General features: G+C 38.9%; 1 protein-coding gene across 4 annotated transcripts in view; it reads left to right on the top strand.

Moving 5' to 3' along the window:
• The window catches only part of CADPS (calcium dependent secretion activator), a 460,054-nt gene that overhangs the window by 227,734 nt on the left and 217,532 nt on the right, over positions 1–14,788 (top strand). For all 4 annotated transcript variants that reach the window (XM_054595668.1, XM_054595667.1, XM_054595666.1 and 1 more), the window contains exon 6: positions 2,962–3,083. In XM_054595668.1, the coding sequence (XP_054451643.1) occupies positions 2,962–3,083 (122 nt within the window). The remainder of the gene's footprint in view (positions 1–2,961; positions 3,084–14,788) is intronic.

Genomic DNA, 14,788 nt, shown 5'->3' with positions numbered 1-14,788 from the left:
AGTGAGCCATGTCTGCCTATGCTGCCATCTTGACCAAAAGTCCCAGGAATGTGGATGTTAATGAGATACCCAGGTATTTCTTATGCTCTCCCAAGTTTGAGAGCCATTAATAATTTATTTAAGCTTGCAACCCACCAAGAATTTTATGATGGTTCTAGTTTTGAGGAAACCTAGAGAATAGATTAGATTTTTGTAGATGTAATTAGAATTTGTAAAAAATGAATTAATTTTCTAGAACATCATTAAGGTTTGCTGTGAATTTACCACAGGTAATTTGTTTGTGCTCAGTTTGGGATGAGATAGCCACATCACAGTATTTCCAATATGTATTTTGCAGTCGAAAGAAGCAGTATTCAATTAAGTATAGAGTATGTGGTGTGTGAAAAAAAATTATCAGTGTAATTTCACAGAGACTTTCTTTTTTTTAATACTACTACCTGAGGCACTGAATGCTTTTTCTTAGGTTTCTTTAAATATGATTATTGCCAATTAGAGGTGGCAATTTATTCCCTACTGCCTCCTGTCTTTCCACAGAAAGGAGAAAAAGTAGTTTATTGACTTTCATGCAGCTTTTAAATCTGTAATTTTCTCATTCTTTATCAGTACTCAATATTATACAGCTGATTATCTAAAATATTGGTGTGGGTCAGTCCCCAACCACACTCACATGTGTACGTGATTCAAACAGGCTTTAACTTGTAAGTTCAAGTACAGAATAAAATGCCCCAGGGCTCCCAAATACTTTAATTACCACACAAAATTGCACATCATACCAAAACTGCCAGCAAAAATCATGGTATATGTATTTCTAAATGTGTTTTGGGGAACACAAGGAGGCAAGAAGAAGGGGAGAAGCTGTCATCTCATTAAGGAATTGAATTTTCAGGTTGGTACAAGACAGATTTTATGTAATTATAGAACTATCTGCCTGGAAGGGACACCAAGGTCCAGGACACTGAGTAGCATGGTCCCTCAGTCGGGGGAATGCTCTGATGGAAAACAGTAGGTATCTACAGAATGCCACTGGACCATGCTCTGCCATTATTCGCTCAGTGATCCTCACAACAATCTTTCGAGGCATTTGCAGGCATGTGGAAACAAAGCCTCAGAGAGGTTAGGGAACTTGCAAGTGAAGGTTCAGATCCAGGATTTGAACTTAGATCTTTTAAATTCCAAAAAGTGTATTCTTTTCCCGGTGCCTCCCATTTCTTCTCATTTGTATGGTTCTTACCAGTATAAAGGTTTTTCAACTGCATATATCATTTGGTCCTAACACAGTAGTCACAGTGAGAGATAGGACACATATCCCTACTTTACAGATTAAGAAACTGAGGCTAAGGAGTTTGAAAAGTAGAGTGGCATCAAGGGCAAGCCATTTGCCCAGCATCTCATGAGGAGTACCATGGTTCTCACATGACTCCAAGGTTCAGCAGCATCACGTCAGCTTGACAGTAAATTGTTGAAAATAAAAAGCCCTCGTCCTTACCCCAGACCTACTTATATGAAACTGGTGGCCGAGCCCAGCAGTCTCGGGCTTAACAAGTCCTCCAAGTGTTTTTCATTTACACTAAGTTTGGGAATCACTGGGCTATTTAGCAGCAAAACTGTGATTTGTGAATCCTGGTTCAGTGCCAGCTCTATTAAGCTTCCTTGAATCAAGCCCATTAAAGAAGTACACATTTTTGCACACCCATATCCTTTTCTTCTTTGGTGTCATTACCTCTTATAGAGTATAATTGATTTTTTTACTATTTATTACTCATTATAGATCTCTGATACATGTCATTTGTTTCATACTCTTAAGTTAGTGTCTCTGCCCTTACCTCATTCTCTTCCCCTCTCTCTGATAGTGACAGGGAATACCAGTGAATATGAAAATAATAGCAGTGGATTGACTGGAGTTTGAAGATGGAGATGGGAAACACCAGGAGTTGTAAATGATATGACCTGGTCCATCAAGAGTATGCAGCTATAGACACGTTTTTGTTTTGATCCAACAATGTTGGTCTGCACAAAGTTTGTGTATTTTATTCCTCCTCTTTTGGGTTATTGTCAAAATTTCAAAATTAGATTTCTGACTTTAATTCTGATTCATAATTCCAATTTTCTGGTAGGAAAAGTTAGAGTATCTGGCACCAGTGGGCCAGGGAAAGACAAGGCAACAATGGAGCTATAACTAAGTATCAACTGCTCCATTTAGATGGAGTGTGCACTCTACAGTTCGCCACTGTCTCTGCTACTCCCTATGGTCCCTGACTCTAATGCTGAATGCTACTTGCCCTTTATCTCAACACTTGCATCATCACTTACCTTATTGTAAAGAGAAATATAAATTCATTTACATTGTCTCTGCCAAGTGCTGAATTAAAAGCTAGACTATATTTAAAGAAATAGGAGAGAACCCTGGCCACTGTGGCTCATTTGGTTGGAGCATCATCTCATACACCAAAAAATTGGGGGTCTGATTCCCAGCCAGGGCACACATTTAGGTTGTGGGTTCAATCCCTAGTTGAGGCGTGTATGGGAGTCAACCAATCAATGTTTCTCTTACACATCAATTTTTTTTCTCTTTATTCCTCTCTCTAAAATTAATAAACATATTTTTTTTAAAACTCCTATATTTAAAAAGAGAAAAAAGACAGAAAGCCATAGGAGCTGATTTCTCTGTGGAAATAAAAACTGATCCTGTGACTAACTCACATAAGAGTAGCCCATTTCACATTATAAGGCCCCTGTGAGCATATGAATCAGTGAGCCTTGTCTTTTCATCGGGAGGCAATGAGCTACGCTGTAAGAATTACATCTTCATGCTAGACTGGTCCCAGCATGGCTGGTAGAAACCTAATGGAAGCTATCAGGTATATGTTGGCTTTTTTGTAACTTCTCATTCATATACTTTCCTCTAGAGGATTCTGCCTGTGGGCTTTGGCAATAACTCCCACTGTGTGTGATTGTTTCCAGGTGGTGATCATGGAAGTCCAAGGCCTCAAATCCTTGGCTCCCAATCGCATTGTGTACTGCACGATGGAGGTGGAAGGGGGAGAGAAACTACAGACAGACCAGGCTGAGGCTTCTAAACCCACGTAAGTTTTGTTTCTCCACCATTCATCGTCCATAAGGTAGTGCTCATGGGCTCCATTTTGGCGAATTCCAAGGTAAAGGTCTGGTTTCCCTGGAAAGTTCTAGAAGGCATGTCCTTGTTTATTTGTCAAATAAGATGAATTGATTACACTTTTATTTGGCATCCATAACATATATTCAAATTCATTTAAAGCAGAGAAGAGAAGGAAATTAAAGAAATGGTTGCTTTTGTGGAGGCTTTATGTGTTTACCTTAGAGAGGTGTGCAGAAGAGTTTGATATAAATTTGTTTTATTATATTTTCTAAATAGTATTTGGTTTATTATATAAACAACCTTTTTTCAAAATCTTTATGTGCCATAATTACAAATATATTAGCAAAGCAGTCTGTTATTAGACCTAATACATTATTCCTTAGTCAGCACATATTTGTCAAATGCTCGATGTGTGTATACAAGGTACTGTTGCACAGAAGAAAGGAAAATAGTCACTGTTATAGCCCTACAGAGTTTTGCACTTGAGTATGGGCATGATGAAAAGAATCACACAAGTATACGAGTATAACTACTAATAGTTATAAATGCTGAGGCAGAAAGAGTGCTTTGAGAGGAGATAGCAGGGGAACTAAACCAGTTTGTGGGGACAGAGTCAGAATAAATTTTCTTTAGGAGTTATAAGACATTTGGACTAATATTACATGGGGAAACCCCCAAAACAAAATTTATTTATAAAAAATTGTGTGTTTATTCTTACATGTTTAAACTTCAGTCACCTTCAAAGTACTCTCCATTTGATGCTATACACCTATCAAGATTTTTTTTCCACTGCCCAAAAACAGGTTTTGAACTCATCACTTTTGATGCCTTTTAACGCTTCTGCTATTTTTTGTTTCACCTCTTCCACATGGGCAAAATGTTTCCTTTCGAGGACTTTTTCCATCTGGAGAAACAGAAAAAAAAAAAGTCACTCAGGATGAGATAGGGTGAATAAGGCAGGTGGGGCACAGCGATCATGACGTTTTTAATCAAAAACTGCTGAACACTCAGCATATGGTTTGGGCGGGTATTCTCATAAATCACCCATGATGAAATGGACAAATGCATTGAGTCTTCAGAAAAAAGTCACTGAAGCAGAATGCAGCGTCTCACAACACCAGCAGCTTCACTGACACAGATGGGTTCCTAGAACACTTGACCTAGCAGGGGAAGCCTGTACTACAAGGGGCCCACCCTCCAGAATATAATTCTGGTTTTTATTTGCGTCTCCCATCATGTAAAAGTTTAGCAAGGGCAGTGGAAGTGGAAAGAGGGCTCCAGGTAGAGTCAGCTTGTGCAAAAGTCCTGTGGCAAGGAAGAACTGCAAGAAGGCCAGTGGGACTAGAGGTCAGATAATAAGGTATGCCTAAGCTGCCAGTGAGACAGGAAGGGGACACACTATGAAGGGCCTTATCAGGCCACCAAAAAGCAAGCGTGGAGATACGTGATTAGATATATGTTTTGAAAAGATCACTCAGGCTGCAGTAGAGGGAGCCAGAGTTAATGTAGGAGACAAGTTAGGATCCTATTGCAATGGTCCACAGCGGTGCTGATAAATTCATTTGGGTCAGTAGAGTCTTGGGCCTCAAGGAGTCTTGAGAAATCACTGCTCCGTTCTCTCCCTAACCAATGCCCCACTCTCTCTCTCTCTTTTCTATTTCAATCCATGTTAGACTAATGAGTCTTTTTTTTTTTACTGTTGCTAATTCATAAGAAAGTTATAGAAAGGGTAACCCCAAAGAGCACCTCACTGCCTCTCCTCCAACCACAGCACTGAGCTATGTAGCAGAACTTGCCATGACGTTCAAACAAAATAGTTCAAAGAAAGCACTGAATGTTTCCCAGGCTAGAGAAAATATGAAGACACTATATGCCTTCACTTGGTTCTCTGCCTGAATAGGCAAAGGCCTCAAACACTCAGAAGCTGGGTGAAATTAATGAGCGACCGCAGGAGGAAATGGAACCCAGTGCAGCTTGTGACCCACCACCCTTCCTCCCTTTTTTAAACTTAGTTTCAAACTGTAAATGAATGCAGTTTATTTCTTACTATTAATAATTAATCTCAAATTTTTCCCCAACTCTCACCATGGCTTGATCACTATCAATGCTACTATATTATGCTGAATTATTTTTATGTGCTTTTAAAAAATGGGTCATGCAGGGGGAACGAAAAACCTACTTGGTGTTTCTGCCAACCTTTGAACACATTGGGCCCAATGTGCTGTCATGAGTTAAATAAAGAAGGGAAAGACTCTGACTATTCTAACAGGCTGTTACTTTACATATGCTATTTTAACTCAAAATTTAATTCATATCATTTTATTGGGTTTAAAGGTTTCAGTTGCCAGGGTAAATGATGAGCTGAATTTCATGTGCTTGTGAATGTTTAAAACAGAGTTTCTGATTACAAATTAATGTGGAATACTTGGATTTACCTACTTGAAGTATTCATATTTCAAATATATTCACTCATATCCATACATGTACATTATGTCCATATAAATACACATTACACACTGAAATATTTTGCTTTTCTAGCTACAGTATAATTTTTTATTTCTCCTCAATCAGTGAGTAGGTATTATTGAAACCCCACTGAGGGTTGGTTTTGAGGGTTGGTTGGCTGGCTGGTTGGTTGGTTGGTTGGTTGGCTGATTGTTTTTTTAATACAGTAGGAATGCAAGTTTCATGACTAGCATCAAGTCAAATCGGTTGGCGGTGGCTACCTAGAGTACTGTGTTGAGAAAGATTCTGAAGCCAAATATGTATTCAGAGGAAAATAGTGCATGATCAACTTGCAATGTCTACTATGGCAATGGAAGTGGTATGATTGTCCTGTATTCACCATTTCCATAGTATCCCAAAGAAATGTACTTAGAGTTTAAATCTACCAATGCTCTTGTGTCTTCCTGTCCTTTCCTTTATCCTTTCTATATAAATTCTCCTTATAGCTACTACTAGTCTTTCATTTAAATCCACTGTTCTTTCCTGATTCTCTGCTTTACCTTTTGACTTGTCACAGTTCAGTTTTCCTCTGCCACCAGCTTTACTTGGTAGGGGAAATGAGCCTGTTTGTGTAGATGCATTTTCTTCCTCCCTTGTTTGGACTTACTTAGAATCTTCTTCATCAGATTTCTTTTCTTTAAGCTTATATTTCTTCTCTTTCCTCCCCTCCTCTACTTATAGTTTCTCCCATTAGTAATCTTCAACTGTCATCTCTGCTACTTGATCTTGATTATCCCAAAAAGTATCCTTTTGAGGGTTATCTTTCATCTGCACTAATAACTGTACTTTCATCATCTGATAAGTTTATCCTTTTTTCAGCCCTATTTGTCCTCTGAATCTTGTCTTTGACTCTTCTTATAGCCAGTTGATGCCATATTTTATTTATACATTCTAAAATTAAAATTACACTCAAGGCTCTTTTATTTACTTATAAATTCTATTGATGCTGCTAACAAGTATTTCATCCAATAAGTGGAACATGAACACCTTATCCTACCATGTGTCTACAAGGAATTTGGTTTTTGGTTTTTTTTTTTCCAAGTACAGTCACAAATCCAGGAGTACATTACATAACCAAATTTGTCCAAGAGTGTGCTTTTAAAACTTTAATGTGTAGAATACTCTGAGAAAAATAAGGGCAGGGAGAGTGGAACCTTGGTTGAGTAAAGTTGGGAAATATAAGAAATTACATCATCCTCTCTTTTTGAGTTTTCCACAGTGTATATTGTCATTTTAAAGGCTCTGGAGATTTCCAACAGTAAATAAATTTATTTCTCTGTAAGTTTCCAATCTTGTTTTAATTAGCACCTATTAGCATTCATTGGAAAGGCTGGTCTATATTGTACAAACCCAGTAATGGAGGTTCCAAACTTTCCCTCACATCGTTCATCAATGTCATTTCTTCACTTAGAACCAGAGCCCTGACTGGCATGGTTATTTTTGGATCAGCTGTGTTATAAGAATGCTGTGTTCATGAGTTAAATATACTTTTTTTTGTTTGGAAAAATGCTGTGTGTGTGTGTGTAGCCCTTGACTCATCCTTCATGTTATCAATCTCTTTACAACATGTCTGTTATTTTCAGGCAGACTATACATCCTCTCCTGGGTTTATAATGTGGAAATCTAGGAGAATATATGATCAAACATTTTCAAGATTTATATTTCTTTTAAACAATATTGCCTGCATTTGCAACACAACATTTCTGCGTCTTACAGGAAACCAGAGGGAGTGGAAGCTGAAGCAATTTTTAGGTGAGCAATGTCAGGGAGGCATGACAATGGGGAAGGAAAATACTTGCAGGTTAAAGAACCCAGATATTTTTTTTCAGCTCCTTTGAAGTAGAGCAGAGGACATTTCTTGCCATGAGGCAGTGTTTTTCAAATGGCAGCACTCTCGCCTCTGCTGATAAAAGAAATTGTGTTAGATGTTACCAAGACACGGCATTGAACACTAAATCATGTGATAAGGAAGTCACACCTTTTCCATTTCTTTTCCAGTTCTTCTGACCAAGTCAAGGAGAACGTTTTGCTTTGGTTCTAGTAAATCTTGAGCACCTCCGCAGGTCTCAGATTCCAAACCTTCTGCAGGCAACCGTCTCCAGGTAGAATTTAATAGCATTATTTACATCTCATTTGACCAAAATAGTTTCCTGTGTACTGGTTCTTGGGATACTTTAAATGGAAAGAAAATATCTTTCCTGAATGGCTCCTCTGAAATGTAGATGTAAAGAGAGATACGAAGAGTAGGTGCTTGCATTCTCAACATGGAATGCTCTTCTGGTTTCTGACTAAGGCTGGGGCTACAGCCATGAATGATACAGGTAAAGCATTGGCCTCATGAAGTGTATGTTCTAGTAAAGGACACAGGCAATAACAAGTGAACAAGTAAGTATAAAGGATAATAACAGACTGCAGTTTGTGTTATATCCCATTCGTGGTTGGTGTTGCCGCTTTGTCTACTACAGCAGTGACATGAGGTTTCCTTTTTAAAGAAATATATTAACATGTAAAAAGTGAATTAATTTAAATAAAATATATTAAGTAATAGCACAGGTGATACACAAATATGATTTTTGAAAATCGTGAAAGTAATCTTTTGTCTTTTGCCATGAAAACGGACATGGCAAAGATTGGGAAGATGGTATACAAATTACTTCGGGAAAACTGATGTAAGGAAACCTGTCTCTCTCAGTGGATTTGTACATTGTAAGTTAACCTCTAAAGAATGGATGCCCTGAGGATTAAACACCAGAGAAAAGTAAGTAATTCTGCTAAAGGGAAAGGCAGTTTGAGTGAGCAGCCAAATACTGCGCTGACATATCAGAAATTATACTTCTAAATTGAAACTGAGGATGCCATTTGGCATCTGATTATGTAACAAGTTCATTATTGCCTGACAAGCCATGGGCTTCATGATACATGGATTTCATTACTGTCAGGAATTCAAAAACACAATCAAACTGTTTCCTACCACTTTCCAAGAGATATAAAAATAAAATACCTTAACTGGTAAATCTTGCTATAGTCCTAGCATTTTCCAATGGCACCTTATCTGATGAGACCATATTTTTAAAAAAGAGCAAAAACACAATTACATTCTGTAATATTTTTATTCTATAAAATATATTTTTTGTCCTAATGGTACAACTCAGACTAAGCTCAGCTTACTAATGGAATTATTCATAGAAATGTAGTTCCATTAAATCTCCCCTACATTAAGTCAAAGTCAGAAAAAGGAAGTTGTAGCCTTCAACCCTTACTTCATGTATCATCTTCTTAGTGGTACTTCCTTTCTCAATATAATGAAAAAGTTTTCTGTGTACTGGGCCTTGCAATGGTTTAAATGAAAACAGAGTATCTTTCCTGAGTGGCTCCTTTGAAATTTAGATGTAAAGAATGATATGAAGGGTAGGCGCTTACATTCTCTCAACAAGTGCTCATGGAATGCTCTACTTGTTTCCAACTAAGGCTGAGGCTACAGCCATGAGTAACATAGGTCCAGCCTTAGCCCCGTGGAGCCTACTCTAGTGAAGGACACAGGCAATAACCAATGAACAAGTAAATATAAAGGCTAATAGCAGATTGTGTCCTGTGTTTGTTTGTTTTTTTTTATTCTCAAAGAAATGAAAAGGCTGTTGCACTAAAATGCAATGGAGATGTAGGGTGCTCTACTGGCAAAGGAAGCCAACTCATAGGTATTATGTGAGTTGACAGCTGAAGGATGAGATGGAACCAGCCATTAGAAGAGCTAGGAAAAGCATTTGAGGCACAGGGAATAGTAGGTGTAAAGGCTTTGTGGTAGGAAGGGACTTGATGTGTTTCTGGACCAGGGAGGAGAACAATGTGACTAGAGTTTAGTCAGTGAGGAGAAGCATGCTACAAGAGGAGTCTATAGAGCAAAGCAGGGCCAGACAGTCAGGACCTTAAAGGCTACATAAGGGATTTTAACTTCATGGAGAAAAGCCACTGGAGGATTTTAAGCCAGGAATGATATGATTAGATTTCCATCTGTAAGCCCGAAGCATCTTTAAGGACCAGAGTGAACTTGGAACAACAGTCATATTGGTCAAAAAGTATAGAACACATACTATTTACTGAGCATTATTGTTAGAGAGGGGAGTAATGCAAACATTACCCTTAATGCTGCAGAGCCATGGAGAAAAGCTGGCTGGAAATATCCAAGTGCCAGGGCACAGAGTGATAAGTTCTCCAAGTGCCACTATAGCTTTTGAGAACCACAAAGGGCACCACATGGGAAGAGGGTTTCCTCAGAATCAGCTCCTTTCTGTCCACCTTTCTCAAAACTCCAAGCTCAAGGTAGCAGTCCAGGAGACATTTATGTAGTACTCAGTGGAAGCTTTTATATCATTTCTCTTGTTTTTCCTTTCTGAGAAAAAGGCTTAGCTTCTTTCAGAGTTAATTAAATCGTAAATGGTAAAGGCCAGCGCTGACCCAGAAATTCAATTTTGCTAGGCTCCCTAAAGATATGTGGGTTGGGAGAAAACAAAATTATAATCACAGTTTGGGATGCTTAGAGACTGTCCTGTCTCCCAGACCAGAACGCTGGGCCCAAAAGCCACAACTTTTATTGAAAACCAGTTTGTGTTTGTTTCCTTGTGAACTGGAGGGGGAAAGCATGGTGGCTGGTAAAACAGTGAGCAGGGGCGTAGACAGGAGAAAGGAACAGGAGCTAGAGAACAAGCTTTGCAGCAGGAGCTCCTAGTGCTGTACCTAACTCCCCCAAAAATTTACCTCCATCTCACATAGGTCACCATACTTTCTAGCATCACCATATGCTAAGAAGTGCTATCCAAGACCCCTTCTCCCTCAAAAATCCTATAGTTCTTATTCATCCAGCTGATCCAGAGAAGGTCCATAATGGCCAATCTGAAGGCATTGCAAGTTTTCAGGAATTGCAAGTAACTTTCAGTTGGTGAAATTTCTGGAATTGGCAGGAGTTCCAGAATTGGATGATCGAGGGGTGGCTGGAGTTTGGCAGTTAGACTGTAAAGCTCTATCTAAATGTGAGAAATCCTTGAAAGTTCTGGTTTCATGAGTCACCCAGTGTTGGGTAGGCACATATAAAAACAACAATGTATGTTTTCAATGGCCCTCTAAGGACTAAATGACACTAGGTGTACTGCCTTTCTGGTTTAGTTCTTGAATATCTTGTCTGAGCTTACTTGACAATTATAGCTAATACTGAGTAATCTGAGAACTGAATTTATCATACATCACTGTTCAGTGGAAATCCAATTCATTTCTCCCCAAGTGTGAAATACTACTCTACTTGTTACTTAGTGATCAGGAAGGTCTAAAAAGGAAGGTCATATAGCTTCTTACCTGTAATAATGCGATGCAGCCCAGAAACTCCACATACTTGCTAATAAGAAAACAGGAATGCTTGGATTAGATTCATCGGTGTGTGGAAGCAGCCTGGCATCATGGACCAGAGCATGGGATAGGAAACCACAGTGCAGGGTCCATTTCTGAGCTGTGTGACCTTGGGCATGTTACCTAACTGTGCCAAATTTTCCACATTCTTGTGAAAATTAGTTAACATATCTAAAATACCTAAAACAGTGCTTGTCACATAGTAACTATGCTAGTGATTATTACCATGGCTTCATTCTTGTTTGGAGGCAGAAGGGAGAGATGGAAGAGAAAAAGTGACCTGGGCCTAAAATAGTAATCACTAACATTGATTCAACACTTGAGGCCAGGTGCTATACTAAGTATTTCCTAATCAATGGTTTATTTAATGCCCTACCGAAACCTCTAAGATAGGTACTATTGTTGTTCCCATTTTAATGAGGTTCAGAGAGGGTAAGTGATTTGGTCAAAGTTGCACAGATAATAAGTAGCTGAGCCAGGAGTCAAACCCAAAGCCTGTACTTTTAGCTCATTTTGCTACCCTATCTTTCTGAAAGAAATCACATAGTTAAAAGAAGGTTATTTGGTTACCATTTGGTTACTATCAAACAGGGCTCATTTCCTTTCCATAAATTCAGTTTTTTTTTTTTGGTGGGTTCAATCACTGGCCCTATTTAAATGGTGATGAATGTGCTATCACATATTAGGACTAACACAGATGTTCCATCTCAGTGCAGACACTCAGCTCAGCAGGCATCATTCAACTCATATCCAGCAGCACTGTTAGGTGTTATGTAGGTGAGTCTGCAAAGATGAGCCAGAGGTGGTCTCTGCCCTCAACATGCTAACAAAATTCCAGGAGAGCCACCAATGAGAGTGATCATCATCCTTCTTCATGCAAATCAGCATCAATAACAATTGCCCCAACCATTTATTGAAATTTAGGGGCCAGGTACTGAGCTAGCTGGTACCCTGTGGTTGAGCTTGACAGACCTAGTCCAAATCCCAGCTCCACCACTCACCAACTGGGAGACCTTGAGCAAGTGGATTCTCCTCATTAAGCTTCAGTTTCTTCACATTTGAAATGGAGATAATAATATAACCTGCCCCATGGTGTTGGTGTTGAAAAATGATATGATCCATGCTAAGGGGAGAGTTCAATAAATGACATATTGTAAACTCTCAAGAAATATTTTTAGTAGCAAAAAAACCGCTGTAATCTCACTGAATCCTACATGGTACTCTTAAGAAATAAATAACCACTATCCCCTCTTTACACATAAAGAAAAAGCTCAGAGAAGTTAGGAAGACTGCCCTAAAATCATACAGCTCCTCAAACCCAGGCTTTATGGCTCCAGTCACATGGGAAGCAAATTGCCAAGTCTGCCTGATGGGAAAGGGTACTATTGCACAAACGCCTTCCAAGGTGGGAGGGCAGGGTGGGAGGGCAGACCCTCAGGGTGACTGCCATCCACTGAATGATAAAAGAGCTGATCCCCAACGACAACAGGAATGGAAAAGTGCATCCAGCATCACAACACCACAGCATCCAGGGCCCCTGCAGGTAGGGTCTCCACAAGCCCATTCTTTCAGTTTTTTTCTGGATTAGAACCTTTGTTCAAAAGAGGTCAGAGTGCTGCTGTGATAATACTTCCTATGTGTTCATAAGTGCCTTACTTGTTTTGAGCAAAGCCCTCTGTGCTGTGATATAGAGCTCAACTCACGACAGGGAGGCAGGTGAGTGTGGGACCTCCAGAGAAGACAGATGCTCTTCTTGGCATAAAACCAATCATCAGGATGTTTGGAAATTTCCAGGGCTCTTGTGCTTAAATTCTGGAGTCCTTTGAAGCACCCCAGAGTTCCTTGGTAAAGAGTTAAAATCTCCCCCCACCATAGTTTCTGGTTCAGAGGGTTTGGGGTGGAGCCAGTTATTTCAGGGAGGATTTTATAGTTGGGATATGGTTGGAAACATTTTAGTGATTCTATGGAAAATAAAGTTTGGCATAAGCATCAGAGCAAAAGCTTTGGGTGAGACCATCCCTAGTTTGGATCCCAGTTTTGCCACTGATATTGTTACATTGGGTAAGTTACTAAATCTTTCAGAACCTCAGGTTCTTCATGAAGGATACTTACAGGTTTGTTGATGAGGATTCAAATTTAATTGTATATGCAAAGCACCTGACACAATGTAAGAGCTGTTACTCTTTTTTTTTTTATAATTATTGTTGCCATCAGTGAAGCCCAGGTAAAAAGGAAAATAGTACAGGCTGTCAAAGTCAGGTGGTATGAACTAAAGAAGCTTAAGATATTTGATCTCTCAATTAGATGCCCTTTAATAATGTCCTGTGGAATGTGTTCATTTATATGTAGATTTCTCACTTGGAAAAATCTATATATCAGGCTAATTTTCTTATTCCTTACATGTATTAGATGGCCAGTAATACTTAACTGACTCAGAGTTAATCCTTAATAGTTAATGGTGAAGGGCTTCTGGGAGAAGCTTAAAAGGAGGCCCAAGCTATGGAGTACTACTATTCAGCAGTAAGAAAAGAGGAAATACTGACATTGACAACATGGATGGACCTCAGGCTATTACGCTAAGTGAAATGAGTCAGTCAGGAAAAGTTAAGAACCATATGATTTCACTCATACGTGGGATGTAACACTGAAACTCAAAGACACGGAAAGCAGTTATTCTGGTGGTTACCAGAGGGCTGGGGGTTTGGGGGCAGTAAAAGGTAAAGGAAGCCAAATATATGGTGACAGAAGATGATCTGACTTTGGATAGTGGGCACACAACACAATATACCAATCGTGAATCATAGAAATGTACACTTGAAACCTATGTAATCTTATTAACCAATGTCACCCCAATAAATTTAATAAATAAATAAAAGAAATTAAAGTGTGTAAAATATCCCTTTGCATAAAAAACATAAAATTAAATAAAAAGGAGGCCCATGCAATGGGGTTGGAAGCCTCTTTAGAATACTGATGATTATAATGATGTTATGAGAAGAGATTTTCCCATTCCAATGAGTGATCAATATTTGAAAGAACAGAAAAGGATGAAAAATAGAGTGAGCCCATTATATGAACTCTTCTTGACACCAAACCACTGTCACTTTTCAAGTAATGAACAAAATATACACACACCTAGGTGCATCACAAATTAAATTTATCTAAATTTGGGGGGTATCTTAACATTTAGCCAACAGGATGTCGTGCAATCTAATTAAGGCAGGGTTTTTGTTTGGGGTTTTTTTTCTTATGTAAATTTACTGAAGAGATTTGGGGCCTGGAAAATGCTCCTCTCTCCTTGTCATTTTCCTGCTTTAAAGAGACCCCTAACAAAATAAATCTCAAAACCAGCCTATTCTCTAGAAATGGCAGCCTCTAGAATAACTCACTGTGCTCCTTTGGTTATTTGTGATCAGAATTAATCTCAATGGTCAGCAGCCTGCTGATCCCACAGATACATGTAAATCAGAGTGACAATCAGCTTAGGAAGTGAGGAACTCAGGATGCTATTCACTCCATTCATTCAGTTAATCCTTCCTTTTTCTCATCTATGGGAGCGGCTATTATATGTAAACACTGTACAAGGTGCTGGGGATACAGCAGGAACAGAAGAAGCAAAAATCCTGCCACCCTGGCACCCACAATCTAATGGGACAGACAAACATTAGATAAGACCATTTTTAGATCACTGGGTAAGGATGCATCCAAGTTTGGCTTTGTTCTTACAATTTAGTCAAAATCTATTATACAGCTTTCTTCAACTTTGCCTTTAGA

This window comes from Pteronotus mesoamericanus, unplaced genomic scaffold (genome assembly GCF_021234165.1).
Source record: "Pteronotus mesoamericanus isolate MK-2021 breed Mesoamerican mustached bat unplaced genomic scaffold, CSHL_Meso_final scaffold_54, whole genome shotgun sequence".
NCBI lineage: Eukaryota > Metazoa > Chordata > Mammalia > Chiroptera > Mormoopidae > Pteronotus > Pteronotus mesoamericanus.
This window is presented reverse-complemented; position numbering and strand designations above follow the sequence as displayed.